The sequence below is a fragment of the Fusarium proliferatum genome, assembly GCF_900067095.1.
Source record: "Fusarium proliferatum ET1 genome assembly, contig: FPRO_scaffold001, whole genome shotgun sequence".
NCBI classification, from domain to species: domain Eukaryota; kingdom Fungi; phylum Ascomycota; class Sordariomycetes; order Hypocreales; family Nectriaceae; genus Fusarium; species Fusarium proliferatum.
The window spans coordinates 1,695,671-1,714,960 of record NW_022194790.1 but is presented as its reverse complement, the minus strand read 5'-3'; the positions used below and the strand labels follow the sequence as shown (position 1 = coordinate 1,714,960).

The 19,290-nt window shown below is 49.1% G+C and overlaps 7 protein-coding genes across 7 annotated transcripts; 4 read left to right on the top strand and 3 right to left on the bottom strand.

Annotated features, from left to right (window-relative positions):
* Positions 1-2,838: 2,838 nt before the first annotated feature.
* FPRO_01522 (related to adenylate cyclases) lies at positions 2,839-5,834 on the top strand (the record flags this gene model as incomplete). The annotated part of the gene is made up of 2 exons (XM_031230539.1): positions 2,839-3,405; positions 3,453-5,834. The coding sequence occupies 2 exons, from the start codon at positions 2,839-2,841 to the stop codon at positions 5,832-5,834; spliced, it is 2,949 nt and encodes a 982-aa protein (XP_031074951.1).
* Positions 5,835-6,708: 874 nt separating this feature from the next.
* FPRO_01523 (uncharacterized protein) lies at positions 6,709-7,536 on the top strand (the record flags this gene model as incomplete). Its single annotated transcript, XM_031230528.1, has 1 exon — positions 6,709-7,536. One exon carries the CDS (start codon positions 6,709-6,711, stop codon positions 7,534-7,536), a length of 828 nt encoding a protein of 275 aa, XP_031074950.1.
* Positions 7,537-7,808: 272 nt separating this feature from the next.
* Positions 7,809-8,850, bottom strand: FPRO_01524 (related to TSC13-required for elongation of VLCFA moiety of sphingolipids; the record flags this gene model as incomplete). The annotated part of the gene is made up of 3 exons (XM_031230517.1): positions 7,809-8,473; positions 8,529-8,753; positions 8,814-8,850. 3 exons carry the CDS (start codon positions 8,848-8,850, stop codon positions 7,809-7,811), a joined length of 927 nt encoding a protein of 308 aa, XP_031074949.1.
* Positions 8,851-9,608: 758 nt separating this feature from the next.
* Positions 9,609-9,810, bottom strand: FPRO_01525 (uncharacterized protein; the record flags this gene model as incomplete). Its single annotated transcript, XM_031230506.1, has 2 exons — positions 9,609-9,663; positions 9,737-9,810. 2 exons carry the CDS (start codon positions 9,808-9,810, stop codon positions 9,609-9,611), a joined length of 129 nt encoding a protein of 42 aa, XP_031074948.1.
* Positions 9,811-10,477: 667 nt separating this feature from the next.
* FPRO_01526 (uncharacterized protein) lies at positions 10,478-12,925 on the top strand (the record flags this gene model as incomplete). Its single annotated transcript, XM_031230495.1, has 2 exons — positions 10,478-11,750; positions 11,811-12,925. 2 exons carry the CDS (start codon positions 10,478-10,480, stop codon positions 12,923-12,925), a joined length of 2,388 nt encoding a protein of 795 aa, XP_031074947.1.
* Positions 12,926-13,718: 793 nt separating this feature from the next.
* FPRO_01527 (putative ribosomal protein Rps8bp) lies at positions 13,719-14,403 on the top strand (the record flags this gene model as incomplete). The annotated part of the gene is made up of 2 exons (XM_031230484.1): positions 13,719-13,782; positions 13,847-14,403. 2 exons carry the CDS (start codon positions 13,719-13,721, stop codon positions 14,401-14,403), a joined length of 621 nt encoding a protein of 206 aa, XP_031074946.1.
* A 576-nt stretch (positions 14,404-14,979) lies between these two features.
* Positions 14,980-18,169, bottom strand: FPRO_01528 (uncharacterized protein; the record flags this gene model as incomplete). The annotated part of the gene is made up of 5 exons (XM_031230472.1): positions 14,980-15,042; positions 15,106-16,047; positions 16,098-17,311; positions 17,364-17,679; positions 17,777-18,169. The coding sequence occupies 5 exons, from the start codon at positions 18,167-18,169 to the stop codon at positions 14,980-14,982; spliced, it is 2,928 nt and encodes a 975-aa protein (XP_031074945.1).
* Between the last annotated feature and the right edge of the window lie 1,121 nt (positions 18,170-19,290).

Below are 19,290 nucleotides of genomic sequence, written 5' to 3'. Positions count from 1 at the left end.
GGCGCCGTTGACGATTTTCGAAGAGAGTGATTGATTGTCACTGTATTATTGTTACAGTACTCTAGGACTGCGTGTCGAGCGAATCAATTCATGGTAGGTCGAAGCAAGGGTGAACCGCTTTCCCGGCGCTTGCTGATAAAGATTGACCCTTTTTTTACTGTTATCGTTTTAGTCTATCTCAATGCAAGCTCTCTAACTTACAGAGTTACAATCTGCTGGAGCTTGTTTGGTGAGGATCTGTTTCTGCTTTTGGCAGTCAAATCGGCTGTGGTCCACCGGATCAGCACTGTCAACAGCCTTGTAACGTTGTTACTTTTTTGAACAAAGGAAGTGACTGGCAGGGGTTCTAGAGCACCTCATATGAGCCCGAGCGATGAACATATGTACGTACTATTGGGTCACAGTTGAAAATACAAGAATTGATATCGGAATCTATAGTTGCAAGAGGTAGGAGTGAAGGTCACGTGGCGTGCTTTTTGTATCGGACAAGGACAGTATCACAACACATAATCGTCCATTAGGTAGGTAGGTACCTTACCTTGCAACTCAGCGGGCGGCTGCCGGGATAAACTCAATTGGTGCAGTTTCCTGAGAGCACGAACGCTTAGACGGTGGCATAGCGTTGTATCCATATGACGTGGGGAAAAAGGCTTCTGCTTTTCACTGGTTCTTCTCGGGCGCATTCAGTGAATCTGTAATTATTCTGTACCTTGCATTACTCGCTGTTGGCTGGGGCAGGGGCCTCGTCCTCCGAGACAGCACAGCCAGACATCTTCAAAGTCCACCCTCCGACAGAAGCAACCCCTGCCAAGGGATGAAAGAAAACCAAGGGGCCTCTGACCTGAAGGACAAAAATACTGAGTCAAGTTTAGTGTATCTTGGTACATCTTTAGGCTAGTTGATTTTGGCGTCATTGTTGTAACGTCAGAAACTTTATTTACCCCCTTGATGCCCTGATGTCCATCAACAACAGTGGTGTTGGCTTTGCTGTTTCATAGATTATCAATACTTTACCCCTCGTTTACTAGCAGTGCTTCCTCGTCTTGTTTTGGTTTGTGTCAAATATTACAGTTACTCCGTCCTGTGTGTAGGCTTCAGGGAGGAAGGGATGCGACCTAGTGCGTCTCTCTTTTGCAACAATTCTGCCATTCTTGACAAACAGAATTTCGGATTCTCGTTGTTATGTATTTGTAAGTAGTGAGAGAAACATGGATTAAAGAGTTCCAGGGATTAAAATCCGGAGTCCTCACACCGAGGTTGGACTCGCTTACTCAAAACTCGTACTGTGTGGCTGGCTCAGCCTGAATAGGGACCTAGGCATGCAATAACGTGCCTGGTATTTAGCGGCGAAGGCGGGAAGAAAAAGAAGGGTTTCTGGGGGGTGAGGTCGCGTCTTTTGAATTAAAACAAGTTATACATATTATATACTCTTAACTCGTAGCTTGAGCTAAAGCTCCCCTGACTTTCCGTAATGTAAATTCTTAAGGATTAAATTCAATTGCTCACAAGTCATTCATAAAAGATGATGCAGTACTGTTCCTGATATTTTCTTCAACACGTTAGACTTCAGCCTCCAGACCAGCCGCCCCGCACTGTGTTTCACTTTACGATGGGTCCAACTGTCCGTTGGCGCTGGAGCCCCACGATTGAACCGCCCCGTGAAGTGCTGACCAAAACACTTTCATGGGTTATTACCCCTATCTGATGCGCTATCCCCTATTCAAGCATGAGACGAGGGACTGCCAGGGGCGACTGGGAGAAGCTGGTACTCCCGAGAACATACTCCGTACACAATTGAACTGTAACTTACCTATTAATTAATATGTATCAGCAGCCAGAGCAGACAACTATATTTCTGTGTCCTTAGCCAACATCGACAAAGGTACTTGGCCTTTCAATCTACTACTGTATTTGAGTGGCACGTTTAAGAAGGGACAGACAGGCATTCAGTACCTACTACCTAAAGTATCTTAATCGGTACCTATCAAAGTTACAGCGGGGACCCCCATTACATCGGCTGCAGCATGTGCCTGAGCACCCTCGACTTATCAAGCTCTCTTCCACTTTTGACCTTCAGTTTGTTTGACTCTGTTTTGAGTTTTTGATATCCAGAACCAGTCCACATTCAAACTGCCAAGGGCTAGGGGAGATACAACGGGGGTCATCCCGGTTACTAGGTATTTTCACCACCCTTCCCCTGCTTTGCTTTGCTTTGCTTTGCCTTGCCTTGCCTTCCATCCTCCTGCCATGGTGTTGCAAAACTTACTTACCAAAGACGGAATCTCAGCCCGACCTCATCGCCTCCCGAGTCTGCATCAGCTCATTACGGCCCTTCCCGCAGCATTCCTCTTCTTCAACCCTTCTCTCCAAGTCTTGTCTTTGGAGGATCTCCATCCAACGGGTTCTCGCTCGCTGCCATCGGCAATTCATCATTTGAGTCTCGACAACGTAGTGCACTCGACTTCAATTCCAACACTTATTATCTCGATTCAAACAGGCCCCAAACCTGCAGCGCGCTGCCATTTTGGCTCCGATCGAATATATAAACATGACCTTATCGATCTCGTCGTCAATACTGCCTTGATTGGCCTAAACGCTAGAGATACCGATCGCAAGCTTGACTCTCACTGAGACAGACTGGCCTCGGTTTGCGCCCAAGCTTCGATCAAAAGATAAACGCAGATACGGCAACAGAAGTCTTCTGAAATCATTCATCCTTCAAGCCTCGACATATCGTCATAAAATTCCAACGGTTCCCCCCCTCGATCGATTTCTCCACCAGCGCGCCTCCCCACGTTTCTTACTTGAGCCGCGCATTCCTCATATTGACCGTCCGCCATGGAACGGCCAGATCGACTCGCCGGCCCGTCCGTCGGTTCTGCATCGCAGGCTTCAGTCCCAAGAAGCTTACCCGAAAACCACATATCTGGACGTCGTCCAGTCCCAAACTCAGCAGCCACGTCTAACGGACCGCCACCACCTCCTCCTATTCCTACCCTGCGAAGCGTTCCCTCCAGTTCCTCTCTTTCTGCCGCGGGCATGTCGGCAGCTCAGGTTATTAGTCTCGCGCGTGAGGCAATGCAAAATGCCATCGAAAGCGAGAGCCAAGCCGCCGAGGCAGGTGCCGTCAGCACCGGGCTCAGAACCGGTGTCACAATTGACCTCAGTCGCAAAGGGATCCAAAAACTACCAGATGAAGTTGTGGATATTGTCAAGGGTGATCTGGAGCGGTCCGTTCCTATGGGATCATCTTCAGCAACGCGGTCGGATACTGATACCTATACGGTCTCCAGACTAGCACTGTCTCATAACCAATTGACAACATTGCCGGCTCGCTTTTCTGAATGCACATCATTGCGATATCTCAACATCCGGGGCAATCAGATCAAGGAGTTTCCTATGCCTGTATGTCTCCCCCTTAGCGTCGAAATGTTTCCTAACAGCCTGGCTAGTTGTGCGATTTGAAATCATTGGAGATCCTTGACCTTGGCCGAAACCAACTTCGAAGTCTTCCTACAGATATTGTGAGACTCTCGTCATTGAAAGTTTTGTCTATTCCAAAGAACCAAATACGGGAGTTGCCACTATGTATTGCCGATATGGGGTCCTTGCAAGTGATCAAGTTTGAGGGCAATCCCATCAACTTTCCTCCGCGTGATGCAATACAAGTGCAAGCCGCAAGTCCCCCGCATGAGGGTATTCAGAAAGACAACGAAGTTACGGAGGTGGCGGTAACGCTACAAATCAAGCGCTTTCTTAAGCAGCATGCTGTCAACGGGCGATCTGAATCTGATAATACAGGCGACGAATCTAGCGAGGGCGCGGAAACCCCTCGCTTCCCATTGAAAAGGGTTGCAAGTGGGAGATTTCCTGTCAAAGTGAGTGGTGCCGATTTGCCTGATATTCGCTCTCCCAATCTCGGATCACGGGCGCCTCCGATACCATCGAGATCACACTATCGTGGACTTTCCCAACAAAACAGCGCTTTTCGGCGACCCGGTGTCATGCCATTGACGATTGGCAATGTCAATGAACGTGTTCGTAGCAACTCAGAAAGCCTTTTGAGGGCGGAACGGTCAGAGAGCCGCAACAGGCGCATGGGAATTGTCTCGAGAAAACCCTCTGACCTTGGTACACTCGATGAGATGCAAGTGAACAACCGATTCAGTCATTATCGTGGTCTGAGTCATGGGTCTGCCATGCAAGGTAACCAAGCAACGACAAAGAGCCCTGCGACACCAACGGAACCATACTTGGCACGTCCCATCTACGTGAGACGTCTTTCTGTCCTCCCTGAACGGAGGCGAGAATCAAAAGTCTATGATCCAGTCATTGAAGCTGCTAAGGGCATCCTCTACTCGGTCTTTCAGATCCATCCTATGATCCAGATGCTCATGAGCTTGACGAGTGATGGGTCTGCTAAGCGCTCTAGCCTTGAGATCGTGTTCTACAACACCAACTCCCATGTTGAGGAATTGGAGCAGGAAATCCAGAAACACGAGAACGCCTTGGTCGACCTCGACGACCGCTCCCAAAGAGAGAACGAAAACGTCCATCGAGCCTGTCAAACTCTGGTTAGTGCATATGGCCACGTTTGTACACTTTTAGCCGATAACATCGATACTTTCGTGAACAACGGAGATGCTCGATATATTCGAACACTCTTGATGTTGCTCTACAATAGTATCATGGAACTGCGTGTGACGCTGTCGTCTGTTAGCGCAGAGGATGGGCGTCGGCAAGCAGCCTCCAAGGGAGACCAGATGGGTGAGCGTACTCTCAGGGCGCATGCACGCGAACCTTCCGTTACTCCCACTGTTGGTAGGCCAACAGGAGCTCGCAACCGCAACGGCACTCTGGTACACCATCCGATCAATTTGCGTGTTGCTACAGATGTGCCTGTGCCTGCACCCCTTTCTGCGGCTTACCTCAATGGCAATGGTCGAACCGCCACCATTGCATCGGCCACACCGCGGTCAGGAGAATCTTTCTCCTCGATCGGCAGCCGCGGGATTTCTTCCGAGTTCACAGAAGAAGATCGGCAGTTTGAGAAAATATTCCTATCCTTGCAAAGGTCGACTGATCTCGTTATGGGGACACTTCCCAGTTTCCAAGCCCAACTGACAGGTGGCTTGAGGAACGCCATGTATCAGAGGACCCCAGAAAGTGTGATTCAGCACTGGAAAGCCTTGATAACCATGTGCGGACATGTTATTCAACAGACGGAGATTCTCAAGAACAGACTGTCACTTATCAAACTCAAGGAGCCTGGAGTTAGAACACAAGCGAGCTTTTGGAGTCTCTGTAACAACTTCAGTCACTCTTGGGCGGATATGATCTATCAGATCAAATATGGACCCAACAGTGTCCCACTGCCTCCCGATACAAGGGCACGATTGCGACCGATTCAGCAGAGTATTAAGGAAACCAGCAACATCATCTCCAAGTCCCCTTGGCACTATCTTTTCAACCACCCCTCAGGTACGCCAAACGGGCAGATGCACTACCCCCCTCGCGGTATGTCACCAACTCAGGTCCCGATCACTCCGCAGAGTGCTGCTTTGGGACCCGCCATGCAGGCGACAGTTCCCACGACGCCGCAAAGTGGTTCATTCGCAGCGGCATTCCACGGGAATGTCTTTGACCGCGCCGACGCTCTCATGGCCAACCCTGGCATCTCTATGGGGCGTAATGGAGGGTTTGGAAAGGGTCACATGGGATTCAGCTCACTGTCTTCCCTATCTTCTATGTCCTCAGACGAGGGAATACTTCCTTCTCATGGGCCACTTGGACCAGTGCCACTCCGCTTGAACGGAGGCAAAGTTGCCTTTTAGATTATAGTGTCGAGTCCTTGCTTGGATCTCGAAGTCAATACTTGTTGTTCGGTGCAGCCGTTGCTGTTGTTTGCATAAGGCAAAAGGGGGTCATTTGGTTACATCTAGAACTTATTGAGGCTTTTTGAACTGGCGTATTGAGGGAAAAGTTCGCCGGAAGCCATTCCTTTACCGCATAGCCTTGGCGTTTGGGGTTGCAGTTGCATTTATTTGCCCAAAATCAGGCCGGTCGAATTATATTTGCATTTAATGTCATCACGTTGAGAGGGTTCGCAGCTTGTGTGTGGGCATAAATGTTAAGCATTGTCTTTTTGGGAGGTGTAAAAGTTGGGAAGAGATGCCCGCCATGATGACCAACAGAAGGTCTCCGAAGATAAATACCTGTAAATGTTGCCGAGGTACTACATATCAGGGACCGAAAAGGATATGGGTCAAAGCAGAGAGATGTTACATTATACACTGACGTTGGCACATAACGAATCTAATGCTTCTGGTATTCATCTCAGAGATAATAAAACTCCAGTATGATCCAACAGTCACGGCTGGTTACCTACTCAAAATGTATGAGGGACTGTCTGGTTTTTATAAATGCTCGCTTAACTGTTGCAACCAAAGAGATACCTTGCAAGTTCGCCTCGCGTTCTTAAAGAGTAGTCTACCTAAGCTATCCTGGTGTCACACCCTGAAAGTCAGATCCCATGATCTTGGCCGTCAGCCGCGACGAGACCAAGTGTAACTACCTACTATGTACCTCGACCCCACCAACATGCAGTGTAAGTATGGGCAACGTGAAACGGCGAAGCTACATCTCTTATCTCATCTTTAAACCAATTACTGTAAAGTGCATCAATATTCCACTGGCATCTAGCGTACCATGTCAACAGCAGCTGCTTCCTCGACTACTCATCATCAGTCCAGCACTTCAGCTGCGGCCACAGGCTCTTCGGCATCTTCCTCATCCTCATTATCTCCTCGCCCGCCGACGTCTCCTCCTCCCACGATCGCATCTCCCTCAGTTGCCCATGCCCATGCTCACGCACAAATCCCTTCCGCAGCGCAGCAGACTTCGCCGCCGCCTCCGCAACTACAGTCCACGCTCCCGTCGGCCGAGACACAGCGCCACGTAGCGGAAGCACGTCGCGCTGTGGTCGCAACCCTGGAGAACATGATGGACTCTGAGCTGCAATGGCGCGCATCTACGTTGCATTCCAACGCTGCGGCGCTGAGCAAGCAGGCGCAGGATGTGCAACGTGCGACTGAAGGACTGCGTCGCGAAAACGTTAAGCTTGCGCGGGAGGCAGACGCTGCGGCGCGGAGGCTAAAGGAGCTCGGCAACGTGCAGAACTGGGCGGAGGTGCTGGAGCGCGACTTTCTCGTCCTGGAGGAGACTGTCAGACTCGCGAATTCCGATCGCAGCTGTAGCTGCAGCGAATGTGGAAGCTATACTGGGAGTGAGAGTGACGGTGGTGATGAGGACGAGGACGAGGACGGGGACCAGCGGGCCATGAAGCTTGACGGAGAAGAGAGGGGCAAGGGTGTCGAAGGGCGCAAAACGCTCGATGTTGAGATGGATATCGATACGGAGAGCCATGCGCCGGGCACGTTTTCCGATGCTAGTAGGAGCTTGACAGAGGCAGACTCCAGCGTTGGTAGGGGGGCTAAGGGATCAGATACGGCTTCTATGTCAACGATCTCACGATGAGACGAAAGATCACCGAGCGCGTGATGGAACACGGCCATTCTGAATATATTATAGGACTAGGGAACTGGCATCCACGGTATATAATTTTATGAGAACCATTCGTTATTGAACATTACTATAGCATGATAGTCTAATACTGAATATCCACCAGGTCTACTCCGATCCAAACCGTCTTTTATTACCTGCCTACAGTGTAGCCCATGATGGCCTCCATATTGATGCGTCTCCTGATCTGTGCCTGCTGAAATAGCTGTTTGCAAATGCATTCCTTCTCAGATAAGACCGGGGAAGATGACGTATCTCTTCTTCTTGTACTTGTCACCGAACTCTTTGCGATAGGCGCGCTCCTTACCCTTGGCCCAGCTAATCATCTGTGCAGCACCAATAGAGATAAAGAAAGCGACGGTCCAGTCACGGCTGACAAGGATGACTCCGACCCAGGCAAGCACCTCATACAAATAGTTTGGGCAAGTGACAATGCCGAAACCATAACCAACGGGAATCTTGCGCTCAGTGCCACCAGTAGAACGCAGACTCGAAAGATATTGGTGAACGAGGGCATTCATAAACTCGCCAAAACAATAAAGAGCAACGCCAACGGCATCAATGGCAGGAACGTCGGCCTTGGCTGCAAGGGAGTTGGGGTGGTAGATGGCGTAGGCGCAGAGAACACCAGAGACAGCCCAGTAGAAGAAGCTGTTCTTGAAAATGTTCTTCCAGGGCATTGTGTTGGCAGAAAACTTGTGGACAAAGAGCGTCTCATACTCGCGCTTGAAGAAGTGTAGCATGATCATAGCAAAGGTGATCCATTGGGTTCGAGACATGTCGCCGTCTCCATTGCGGTAGATGTAGGGGCGAGCAGCGACAGCGAGGGCGTGGAAGATGATGGGTCCAAAATACTCGACGACGAAGACGGTTCTCCAAGCGATTTGATATCCTGTGACAAGAGTTAGAACATGCTCACTCAAGGTCTTTGACCAGTTTCGACGCACCCATGTCTTTTACGAGAACCTCGCCAGTGGAAACTACGGCGGGCTCATCGACGAGACGAGCCTTGCGGTTCTTGAGAGTCTTTTTCGTGGTAGGATCATAGATTCCGATGCGATTGAAGTCTCCAAGCTTGGTTTCCTTTGCAATGAGGACCTTGAGTCCTTCAACAGTGGTATCAGGGTCGACCTCAATCGACTGTGGGAGGTTCTTGATCGGTTGCCTTGGAGCTAGAGAATGTTAACTTGATTCCAAGAGGAATGAGGCCGTGTAGATGGTAGAATACATACAGCGATTGGTGAGCGTGATAGATCGAAGAGAAGCCATCGTGTCTGTATCGTTGACTCAAAGTGAACAACTTGGAGGGGAAACAAGATCCTATCAAAGGATGCAATGGTGTTGAGAACAAATAGGAAATAATTATTGGACGAGATTACCTAGATATACCAGGTACGTACCGTCTCTCAATCGGGGACCTCGGCCTGATTTTGGTGGGGTGTGATGGAGGCTCCTTCCCGCTGTTGAGCCCCCTGGGGCTAAACTTTGTTGAGAAGAGGTGTCAGCGCATCAAGAGCCCCATACGTGAAGTAGTTGTCAGCTTGTGACAATTGAGGCAGCTGATTGACTGAGGTGACCCTCGGGGAGCCAAAACTTTGGACCTCTACGGAGTACTAAGCGGTAAAAAGATTCAGGTAAGTTTGGTATGAATTTAGAAGGGCTTTAGATGGGTCATTTTTGTCACTTAGGATAACTTACATTCCTACACAGTTGAGTTTTATATACCATTTACATCAAACTATTGGATGCTATGAATAGAATCAGAGACATAAGCAGAACACTCAGGAGTATTTATCATTGCGATTGGCAGGGCTGGCCGAGTGATAATTGTTGATCTTCTTGCTATTCTTGTAGATGATAGGAGGGGGAGGGGGAGGTGTAGTAGTAGTCTTCTTCTGCTCTGAGGTAGCTATAAGGTATTCAATCTATTGCAGTTGTTAAACAGGTCTTCTATCATAGAGCCATATTTGCCCTCAACCATACAGCTTAGCATTCGTATTGTAGGTAGTATTGAGTCTCGTGGAGTCTCATGGAGTCTCAGGAGTAGTATTGTTCATGAAATACATCGTAGTATGCCCTTTCCTGGACAAGAGATAGCGTAAGATAGTATCAAAATCATCTAATCTTTCGACTCAACAGCCAGAAAGTCTCTCACTTTGTTCTGGTGTTGACAGTTCTGACAACTGCCAGCAGGATCAGCCCCATGAGCCTCACCACCACCTCGTCCATGGTCTCGAATACGTGCCTGAGTAAAAATACATTCACTCTTTATTTTCTTTTCTTTTCTCTTCTTTTCTTTTCTCTTCTTTTCTTTTCTCTTCTTTTTCTTCTTTTTCTTCTTATTTCCTCCAAGCCAAACTATCCCAAAAAAGCATCTCTCAGTCACTGCGGTTTGTTTGCTAGTAGTTATCCGGCAGTTGGCGATCAGCTGCCACGCATTCACGTATTAACCTCACGCACGCCCTCTTGGCGCTTGAGCCTTCGTCATTCTACTCTTCGCTAGGAGCTTTTTCTTCCTCTCTTATACTCGCAGCCTGCCCCAAACAGTTTCCTTTAGCCACAAACTACTATCACCGTTTTGTCAGAGGCATCTTGTCCCTTCTATGAAAAGTATCCGATACAGCTTGTTTGCTCAAATCTGGGCATTATATCAGTATTTCATAGGCAAGCATACTCAGAAAAAAACATGGCCAGCTTAAATTGACCTAGGCCTTTCTCTCAGTCCTATAGCTTACGGTTACCTGATAACAAGCGAATAACTAACAAGCCGACAAACCTGCTTGTCATAACCTATCTTTTGACTCTGTTGTCAAGCTGGAATATTGGTCAACACATTTGATTTGTTACACATTCATCGCTTTCCAAAACCTGCACATATGCGTCGCCAGGCACCATCATGAATCCCTGTGCGCCAACATTTATCCCGGTTGAACCTTCGGAAGATGAGTTCTCTCCCGACGAAGGTGGTTCTTCAACTCCGTCTTCCATGGAAGCACGACATCCAGATCAAGATGTGCGCTCGCCTCGAGCACGACCCCGAGGTAGAACAATTCCTTCCATTACCATCGACCCCGAAGGATACGAATCCATGTTCCCTGCTCTTCGAGCTGTGAGCAAGGTTGACCCTCTCAAGATTCGGAGCCCGAAAATGAAAACGAAACAACGAGGCAGGCGCCGCAGGTCCAGGGGCAAAGACGACCGGGCCCTGTCTTCAAACTCGGTTAACGATGAACGGTTGAACACAGGGCATCAGTTCTCACAGTCCTCTGAAGATGAGGAAGAGAGTAGTAATGAGCCTCCCCTGCAGTATCTGAAACCGACTGTTTACACTCCGAGGAAGTCACTTGAATTCCTCAAACCCGACGTCTATACACCTCCGGCCTCATCTCACAACTCTTCCAGTCGTCCTAAAACCAGTGCAAGCATGCGGCCAGCTGACACCAGAGCGAGAACCAGGTCTCCTAGGCGGGCATGGAGGCCCCCAACTCCCCATCCAGACGGTAGACCGCGAGGCTCCAGATTACGGCGTACACCTACTCCAAACCAGAGAGTCATGTCATCGGCTGGGTATTCAGTTCCTCCGGTTTTCCCTAATCCCACTTACAACCACTTTCCCTCAGAACCTCCCCATCAAATGATGTATCCGCCGATCAACTATGCGCCACGTATTGGGCCATCTCTGGTGCCGCCTATGATGCCATACTCGCCTCTACCATGGCAACTTGCCCCTGCCCTGTGGTCGGTTCATTCGGCTCAACCAGAAGCGATGATGGACTATCCGGCGGACTATGATAGTCATTATGAACAAACGGATTGGCCTTCATTTGAGGGAGAGAGTGGGATGTATTATGCGCCCCAGCCACCACCAAACCTGCCACCACAGCACTTCCTTTATTATCAGCCAGAGTCACATATGCGACCACAAATTCAGCCCTATAGTCAATACCGAATGCATCTGCAGCCTCCAGAAATGTCTGTACTGTATCCAACTTCCCGGGGCAGTGATATACAGAGTGAGTCGAGGAGCCAGCCCACGGGAAGCCAGCATGAGAAAAAAGCCAGTACCTCTAGTTCCACCAAGGCAAGCAACTCTAGCTCCGGTACAGCTACCAATATGTCTGATACTACAACCCCTTTGAGAACTGAATTCGATACGATCAAGGATCAAAGTGGAGGGACACAGCTGAGGTCAAAGCACAACAAGTATCCTGATATTTAGATGACTTCAGTGCCTGTTGGTAAAGACCGTCAACTCCTCAGTGCTGTTTGCAGAGACGACTCGACGCAAGAAGAAGTCAAGAAAGAGCTTCGCAAGGCGGCTGACTATAGTAAGATCAAAGGGTTTATCCCAACTCGACAGGCACAAAATTCACACGATTCTCCTCGCGTTGTGGGAGGTGCGAAGATCAACCTTAAGCGAGAGACTACACCTCAAGAGGAGAACGAAGCTCGAGAAACTCATAAGTTGATTGATCCGCTCCAGAATGCACCCAGAGGTCCATCTTCCACGCGCCAACTTCCCCAGACGTTCAGTTCTACCTTGAAACAGAGTTTCAATTTGAATGGATCTGAGTCGGGTTCATGGTCTCAATCCAAGAGCTGGACAAGCTTTGCTACAAAGGAACGGCAGGTGTTTCAGAAGATGATGGCCAATCTGCGCTACATGAGTGCCGACCAGTCTCCATTTGTTCCTCAGAGCCCAGTAGAGCTAACAGCTTTCAAGGCAAATCTGGCAGAATCAAAGAAGAGGAAGCTCGATCAAGGGGTCAAGCAACGTCTGGCAAGGACGAATGCGGGCGTCGATGAAGGCGTGGAGACTCGAGTCAAACCTGTTGTGAAGCTCCTCCGTGGGAAGGAATTTGACGATTGTCTTTCCCCCGTGTTCGCAGCTAGCAATTGCTTCAGCACATCACGGAACGAGCCACCGTATGGTGCTGGATGGCCAACCCTCACCGAACTCAAGGAGGAGGGAGACAAACGCTCCAGTCGACAGGGCCGGTGCCTGCCTCTCCCAAGGCTGGATCTCGTTTCTCGCACATTATCTTCGGAAGTATCTGGCGCTTACAGCTCTGATGGGGCAGTCCGTAACGATAAGAGAACTGTTCAAGTTGGATCCTATTATCTTTGTGCTGTTACGCCAGAGGAGCCTTCTATTACCCCGCCAATCGAGTTGCAGTCAGACGAAGCCCATTTCATTCCCGCTACACTTCTTCAATCCATAAATGCAAACGAAGATGACGCGAAAGGGACGGAAGAGGACAACGAGAAGACGATTGGACAGGAGCGTGAGGTGAAAGCCGAGGAAAAGGAGCAAGAGATTGAAAAGAGGGAAGATTCAAAGTAGAAACCGGTAGAAAGCCGGAAGTGCTACCCATGGCATGGGCTCAAAATCATTTTTATTCGTAAATGATTTGGATGTGCCGGCGCCGACGATACGTTTGGAGGCGCCTTGGACAGACTTTTGAGATTTTGAGACAGGCAGTTCTAGGAAGATCTTCACGATCCTTGCTATCAAATTCGAGGGAATTCAGAGACTGGGACTGAAACAGATAGATACTACATGGAATGCGAAAAATAATAAAAAAGAGAACCTGACCCTGGAAAGATGATGGTACAAGGTGCTCAGTGAACACTTAACTAGGACACTTTTCCAGTTGATGCTGATTTTCATGATGTTATACTATTGGTCACTAGTTGACAGGGGGAGTGTATCGGACCCACGCTAGAACTCGCTGCTCTCTTGAGTGGAACATCTATCTTCCCAATAACGATGCACCCGGGTCACGTGCTGCTCTTACCGAATCAGTTTTGGCAAGCCCTAACCTCCCGCACTTGCCAAATCCTCCACCCACGTTTCCGTAGCTTGTATCCTCGTTCAGCCAAAAAGTTCTTCACGACCATCCGCCAATTCGATTGCCTGGTGAGCGCCAACATCATCAGGTGAGTTGCCAGACGACAAGAACGAAGAGACGAATTGAATCAATGCGCTGCGCTGCTCGATGATTCCCCATCTCGCAGAACCCGCCGATTGAGTTGCTCGCTCTCCTCTGTTCCCTGTGTCTTCGTCTCCGTCTCCGTCAAACATGGACTCTGGCTAACCACTTCGTCTTTTCTTCTCTCTCACAGAAACCGCAATCATGGGTATCTCGCGTGACTCTCGACACAAGCGCTCCGCCTCCGGTGCCAAGCGTGCCTACTACCGTGCGTAATAATTCCGAAAGCCCGTATGATCCTCTTGGACATACGTTCTGACCTTTGACAACAGGGAAGAAGCGCGCTTTCGAGGCTGGTCGCCAGGGTGCCAACACCCGTATTGGCCCCAAGCGCATTCACACCGTCCGAACCCGAGGTGGTAACCACAAGTACCGTGCCCTCCGTCTCGACTCCGGCAACTTTGCCTGGGGTTCCGAGGGTCTGACCCGCAAGACTCGTGTCATTGCCGTCGCCTACCACCCTTCCAACAACGAGCTTGTCCGAACCAACACCCTCACCAAGAGCGCCGTCGTCCAGGTCGATGCCGCTCCCTTCCGACAGTGGTACGAGGCCCACTACGGCCAGGCCATCGGCCGAAGACGCCAGAAGGCTCAGGCTGCCAAGGAGGGCAAGACCGAGGAGGAGGTGAAGAAGTCCAACGCTGTTGAGAAGAAGCAGGCTGCCCGTCTGTCTTCCCGCGGCAAGGTCGAGAGCGCCATCGAGAAGCAGTTCGAGGCTGGTCGACTTTACGCCGTTGTTTCCAGCCGACCCGGCCAGTCTGGCCGTGTTGATGGTTACATTCTGGAGGGTGAGGAGCTCGCTTTCTACCAGCGTAAGCTCCACAAGTAAACTTGTCAAAAAAAAGCCACATAAAGAACCAAATGTCGGCCCCTGGTATGGTGTTCAAGGATTTCTCGCTGTCTTGATAGTTAGGACAAGATGAGCTTAACATAACGCATCGGAATGGGTCCTTAGGGAATGAAAATTTTTCTTGCGCTGAATTTACTTCATGATCAAGGTTTCTGTACTTGCACAACGTGACATGATGTTCTGGCTGGAATGCCGAATCTAAAACGTGTTCCACTCATTCTATATGTGGTATGTGTTGTAGACGGCACAAGTCAACTGCTGTGCCCTTGCAAAACATAAAGGTTGGGTTGTACTTTAGCACTGCACCACTAGCAATCCATGCTTTACAACCGTCCTCATCGTAAATAGTAGCAAAATACGGGAATCGACGCCACTATTGTCTTATTCCCTGCCTACTGTCATTACAAATCCGACATTTTCAGCAAGCTACTAAGCCAACAGGGCCAATTGCAGTGAGCTAAAATGTGGAATCGGGTAAACAAGAATACTTTATACATGAAGTATGATTCAGGATCAAATAACCAGAACAAGTTTACGGGTCTTCTTCCGAGTTTCTCATGCAAACTGACGCTTCAAGTCAGTCCACTTACGATTCAAGGTCTCGTGCTGAGAGTTGATCTAGAATGAGGCGTCAGTACATCAACTTCAAAGAAAAATGAGTGAGCAATGGGAAGAGCTCACCTCTGCATAGCGCAGCTTTGTCTGGACCAACTCTTCTTCCAACTCGGACAACTCCTTTTCAAGTCTTTGGTTCTCCTCATGAACATGCATATTGCGTTTCATCAGATCGTCCCGCTCAAGTTTCCAAGTCTCCTCTATTTCCATGGGTTGCTTCTCGATGACGATCTTCAGCTCCCGAACTTGACCCCTCATGCTGTCATTCTCGTCTTTGAGTTCCTGGTTTTCAACCTTTGTGTGCACAAGCTCTGTGGCCAGATCTGCCTGCTCACGATCGCATACCTCAACCCTCTCCTCCAGTTTCCGGACTTGAATAGAGAGATTATGATTCGATGTGCGGAGCTCCAAGAGTTCGTTCTCACGATCCTTCTCGGCCTTGGTTTTCTCTTCCCATTCTGTGCTATAAGATTTGAGCATTTCTGGTGTGATTTTAACTTCGCAGGCATCTTTTACGAGCTGGTCTGCACGATAGACCTCCTTATCAATGCTAGAGCTCGAGCTTCCAAAGAAACCATTTTCAAGAAGACTGCCATGGCTAGGATCCTTATCAATATAGACGTCGAACAGTTTGTCCTTCAGGTATGTGGTGAGTTGCTGCATATCAGATAAACCCAGGAGAATGCTGGCATTCTTCTGCATTAGAACAATTCCGAAGCGTAGAATTGCTGACAAGCCCTCGGAGAAGATAAGGTCGTAGATGCGGAGGACTAGCTGAAGAGGGAACCGGTAGGCAAAAAGCGTCAAGAACCATTGCGTGGCATAGAGGTGAGGGGATATTCCTCGCCGGTGAAGATGGCAGTATAATGCTGGCTCGAAGTCTTCCAAAAGCCGCTCGAACTGATAAAGATGCATGTGCAATCCCGGCATATCCTGGATAAACAAATCTCGCAGCTTGTAGTGATTCATTAGTCGAACAAGGAGACAGAAAGCTTCCTGCTCAGGCATCTAGAGAGCATGTGAGCATGTCGCAAAAGCCGTGCGAGAGTCAGACTTACGTTGAATAGTAGTGGCATGATGAGAAAATTCATACCCTGTGCGTAACCAACACCTTCGTCAAAAAGGGCATATGCCTTGCAGACACCAAACAGGCCCTCTTGAAGCCCAGCGGCAGCCGCATACTTAGAATAGCTGGTTCGAGCACCAAGATCTCGGCGTATTGTCTTTTCCAGTTTCTGTAGTGTTGCCGCGTCCTCCTTGTCCTTGCGCTTCCGCTCAGCCGCTGCAGCAGCTTGAGCTTTCAAAACAGCCTCCGCGCTCTTCTCGTTTGGAGATGGCGTGCCGTTTGTTCCTGAGTGGTCCGAATTGATGGAAGAGGCTGATGATGTGACCGCGTCCCCGCTATGAACGCTCAGGTTTCCGTTGCTCAGCGAACTAGCAGTCGTACTATTACTGTGACGATCTTTGCTCTTGTCTGTACCGCGAGCCACCAGATCTTTGTATACCAATTCCAAGTCATCGTTCTTGCTATCAGCCAACACTTGCCAGACAACGCCACGGATTGCACTAGGGATGCCGGTTGCAATAGCTTTGTTCAGTTCCTCGGCGCTAGTTCGAGCAACAGCAGCTGGCCCCTCATAAACAACAGATTGCCACAAGTCCCAATCAACTTTTTCTTCTGAAATGGCCGAAGGTCCTGCGTTGACTCCCGCAACTGTGCCGGGGGCCAGCCCAGGAATAGGCTGAGGAACAGGCGACGATGGAGGCTTCTCTTGCGGTTGGCCTTCATCACCTGGCAAAGTAAGACCAAGAGCTCCGTCATATTTACTACTGTCACCTTCGGCCATTGCGCGAGCGGCCTCTTCTTGCTGTCGCAGTTGCTTAAATCTGTCTTTCAGGGTGACCCGTTGGGCAGGGTCACCGGGTAGTGAGTCTCCATCCTTTTCCTCCTCAAGTCGACTCAACATCATTTCAGGATTGCTTGATAGTGTTGCAATCGAACCAGCTGTGTTCCTTCGGCCAGCAGGGGGAGGTGGAAGCGGGGGTTCTCTCTCTTTGCTGGAGCTTCGAGAAAGCCAAGAGAAGGGGCTTGTCAGCTTTCGACTCGGTGGTGGCGGAGGCTGAGGCACTGGTGGGGTGGGCGCAAGTGTAGCTGTTGAGGGCACAGGGCTTTTGGAAGTATCAGCGGCGGGCGACCATGGCATAGACGGAAGAGAGATGCTGTTCAGAGATATCGTCTTGCTGTTTGGTTTCGGTGGAAGATCTTTTGGCACTACAAAGATCAGTATTATGCGCAGTGCTGTTGGCAAAGAGAATGTACATACCTGGAGATGGGGGCGTATCGTCGTCAAGACTAACGTTATCCAGATTTGAAGTATTGGAAATTCGTGTGGAAGCTATTGACGGTTTGCGTCGTGATTGCTTTCCTTTGACACTGCCTGCCTCGGATCCAGTGGCTTTATGTTGAGTGACCTTTGTGTCTAGAGTATCCTCTTGGTGATGCGACTCTTCAGACCGCCGATCGGTTCGCTCCTCCACTTCGCTGTCACGGCGTTTAGCCTGTGAAATATTTCGTTTGGTAAGGGACCTTGCAGGGGACTGCGTTACAGCATCTTCGAATTTATCATCGGCATCAGATGCCTAAGGAAATTAATTAGTATTGAAGCGAAATAAGGGATGGCATCTGTCGTGTGACTGGCACGGCAGTAGTCGAGGGAGGAATGTGGGATAAACCTACAGACATAGTGTCGTCAGACTCCGTGCCAGACGAGAGTCTTTTGACATTGGTGTCGTTTTGCGACAGCTGATCTTGTTGATTTCCCTCTGGCTTGTCATTTGACTCTTTTGGTTTTTCTTCGTGCTTGTCTTCATGTTTCTCTTCGGTGTTGTCTTCAGCCTTATCTTCATGGTTCTCTGCTATACTGTCTTCGTCTGTTTTGTGCATGTCTAAATCTTCTTGTTTGTCCTCCGTTGTGGCTGTTGTTTCTTTTTCGTCGTGAACCTCTGGCCCATCTTGCTTCTCGGACATTTCATGGGTATTTTGCTGCTGCTGCTGCTGCTCATGTTTTTCAGGCTCGGTATCGGTGTGATGTTGGGCTACCGGTGAGGCGACATCTTGCGGTTGCGACATTGTTGAAGATGAGGGTGTTAAATGGTTTCAAGGTAACGGTGTGTTGTTCTCGTCGAGGATAAAGGAGCGGTTAGGTGGCCTCGACCATGGATCAAAGCCGGAAGAAGCAATCAATGCAGATTGTATCGGGGAAACTGGGAACGAGAGACTAGGGAGGTACTGCGTCCGGCGGCAGAATGAATGGAAGAATGCCAGAAGCCAGCTGTTGATAGAAATCCGATCCAAGGGGGGGTGTTGTGGCGTTGGTGTTCCTGTCTGCCCCCTTACTACGTTGACAGTGGAACTGGAACTAGAATTGGAAGCTCGCAAGGGTTGTGACAGTGAGGCGCTGACGGAGTTCGCCAAAAATAAATCGGGGCGGCCCTGTAGCAGGAGTTCGGCCCTGATTGTCGATTCGGCTACAAGAAAATGTCAGACAAAAAAGTCTGGAATGTAGATTATCCCTTCATTATGTGGCCGTTTTGATTAGAGTGTTCTATGGTTGGCTTCGTTTGGAATTCAATATCGCATCATTTCGACTTGAGGCTTTACCTTGAGTAGTTATCCCAATGGAAGGTACCATAGTTAAGCTGCACTGGTCTTCAAAGTTGTGTAGAATGCTGCCTGTAGTATATGTGCAAGAATCCATCTCTGCATGAAATCATGGAGAGGGCCTTTGGTCTTTGTTCTAAGTTTTCTGCACACGAGCAACTCAGTCTCAGTCTTAAACACATAACATAATTAACGGTGTGGCAATTTCGTGATAAGGGTTTTGTGAGATGACTTGGAATTTTATTACAGCTGGGATGGTCAAACAATATCTCACTTGACTGTCAGACGGGGTTAGACAAAATCATGCTTCTAGATTCAGTATAATCTTAGTCTTCGGGGCCTACTTATCGTTCAAGCTCCGGTCTCAATATCTTTCATGTCACAGCATAGGTAAGGTAGCTACTAAGTTAGTTGTACATATACGTATCGTAACCAACTGACGCAACATTTATCACTCCCGGTATTTGATATCACCACCCCTCCCTCAATACAGATAGCCTTTTATTTTTGTCTTTCTTTTTACTTTTACTCTATACTCCAATGGCGTCAGAGTCTAGTCTGGATGCCTACACTGTGGTTGCGTTCCATTC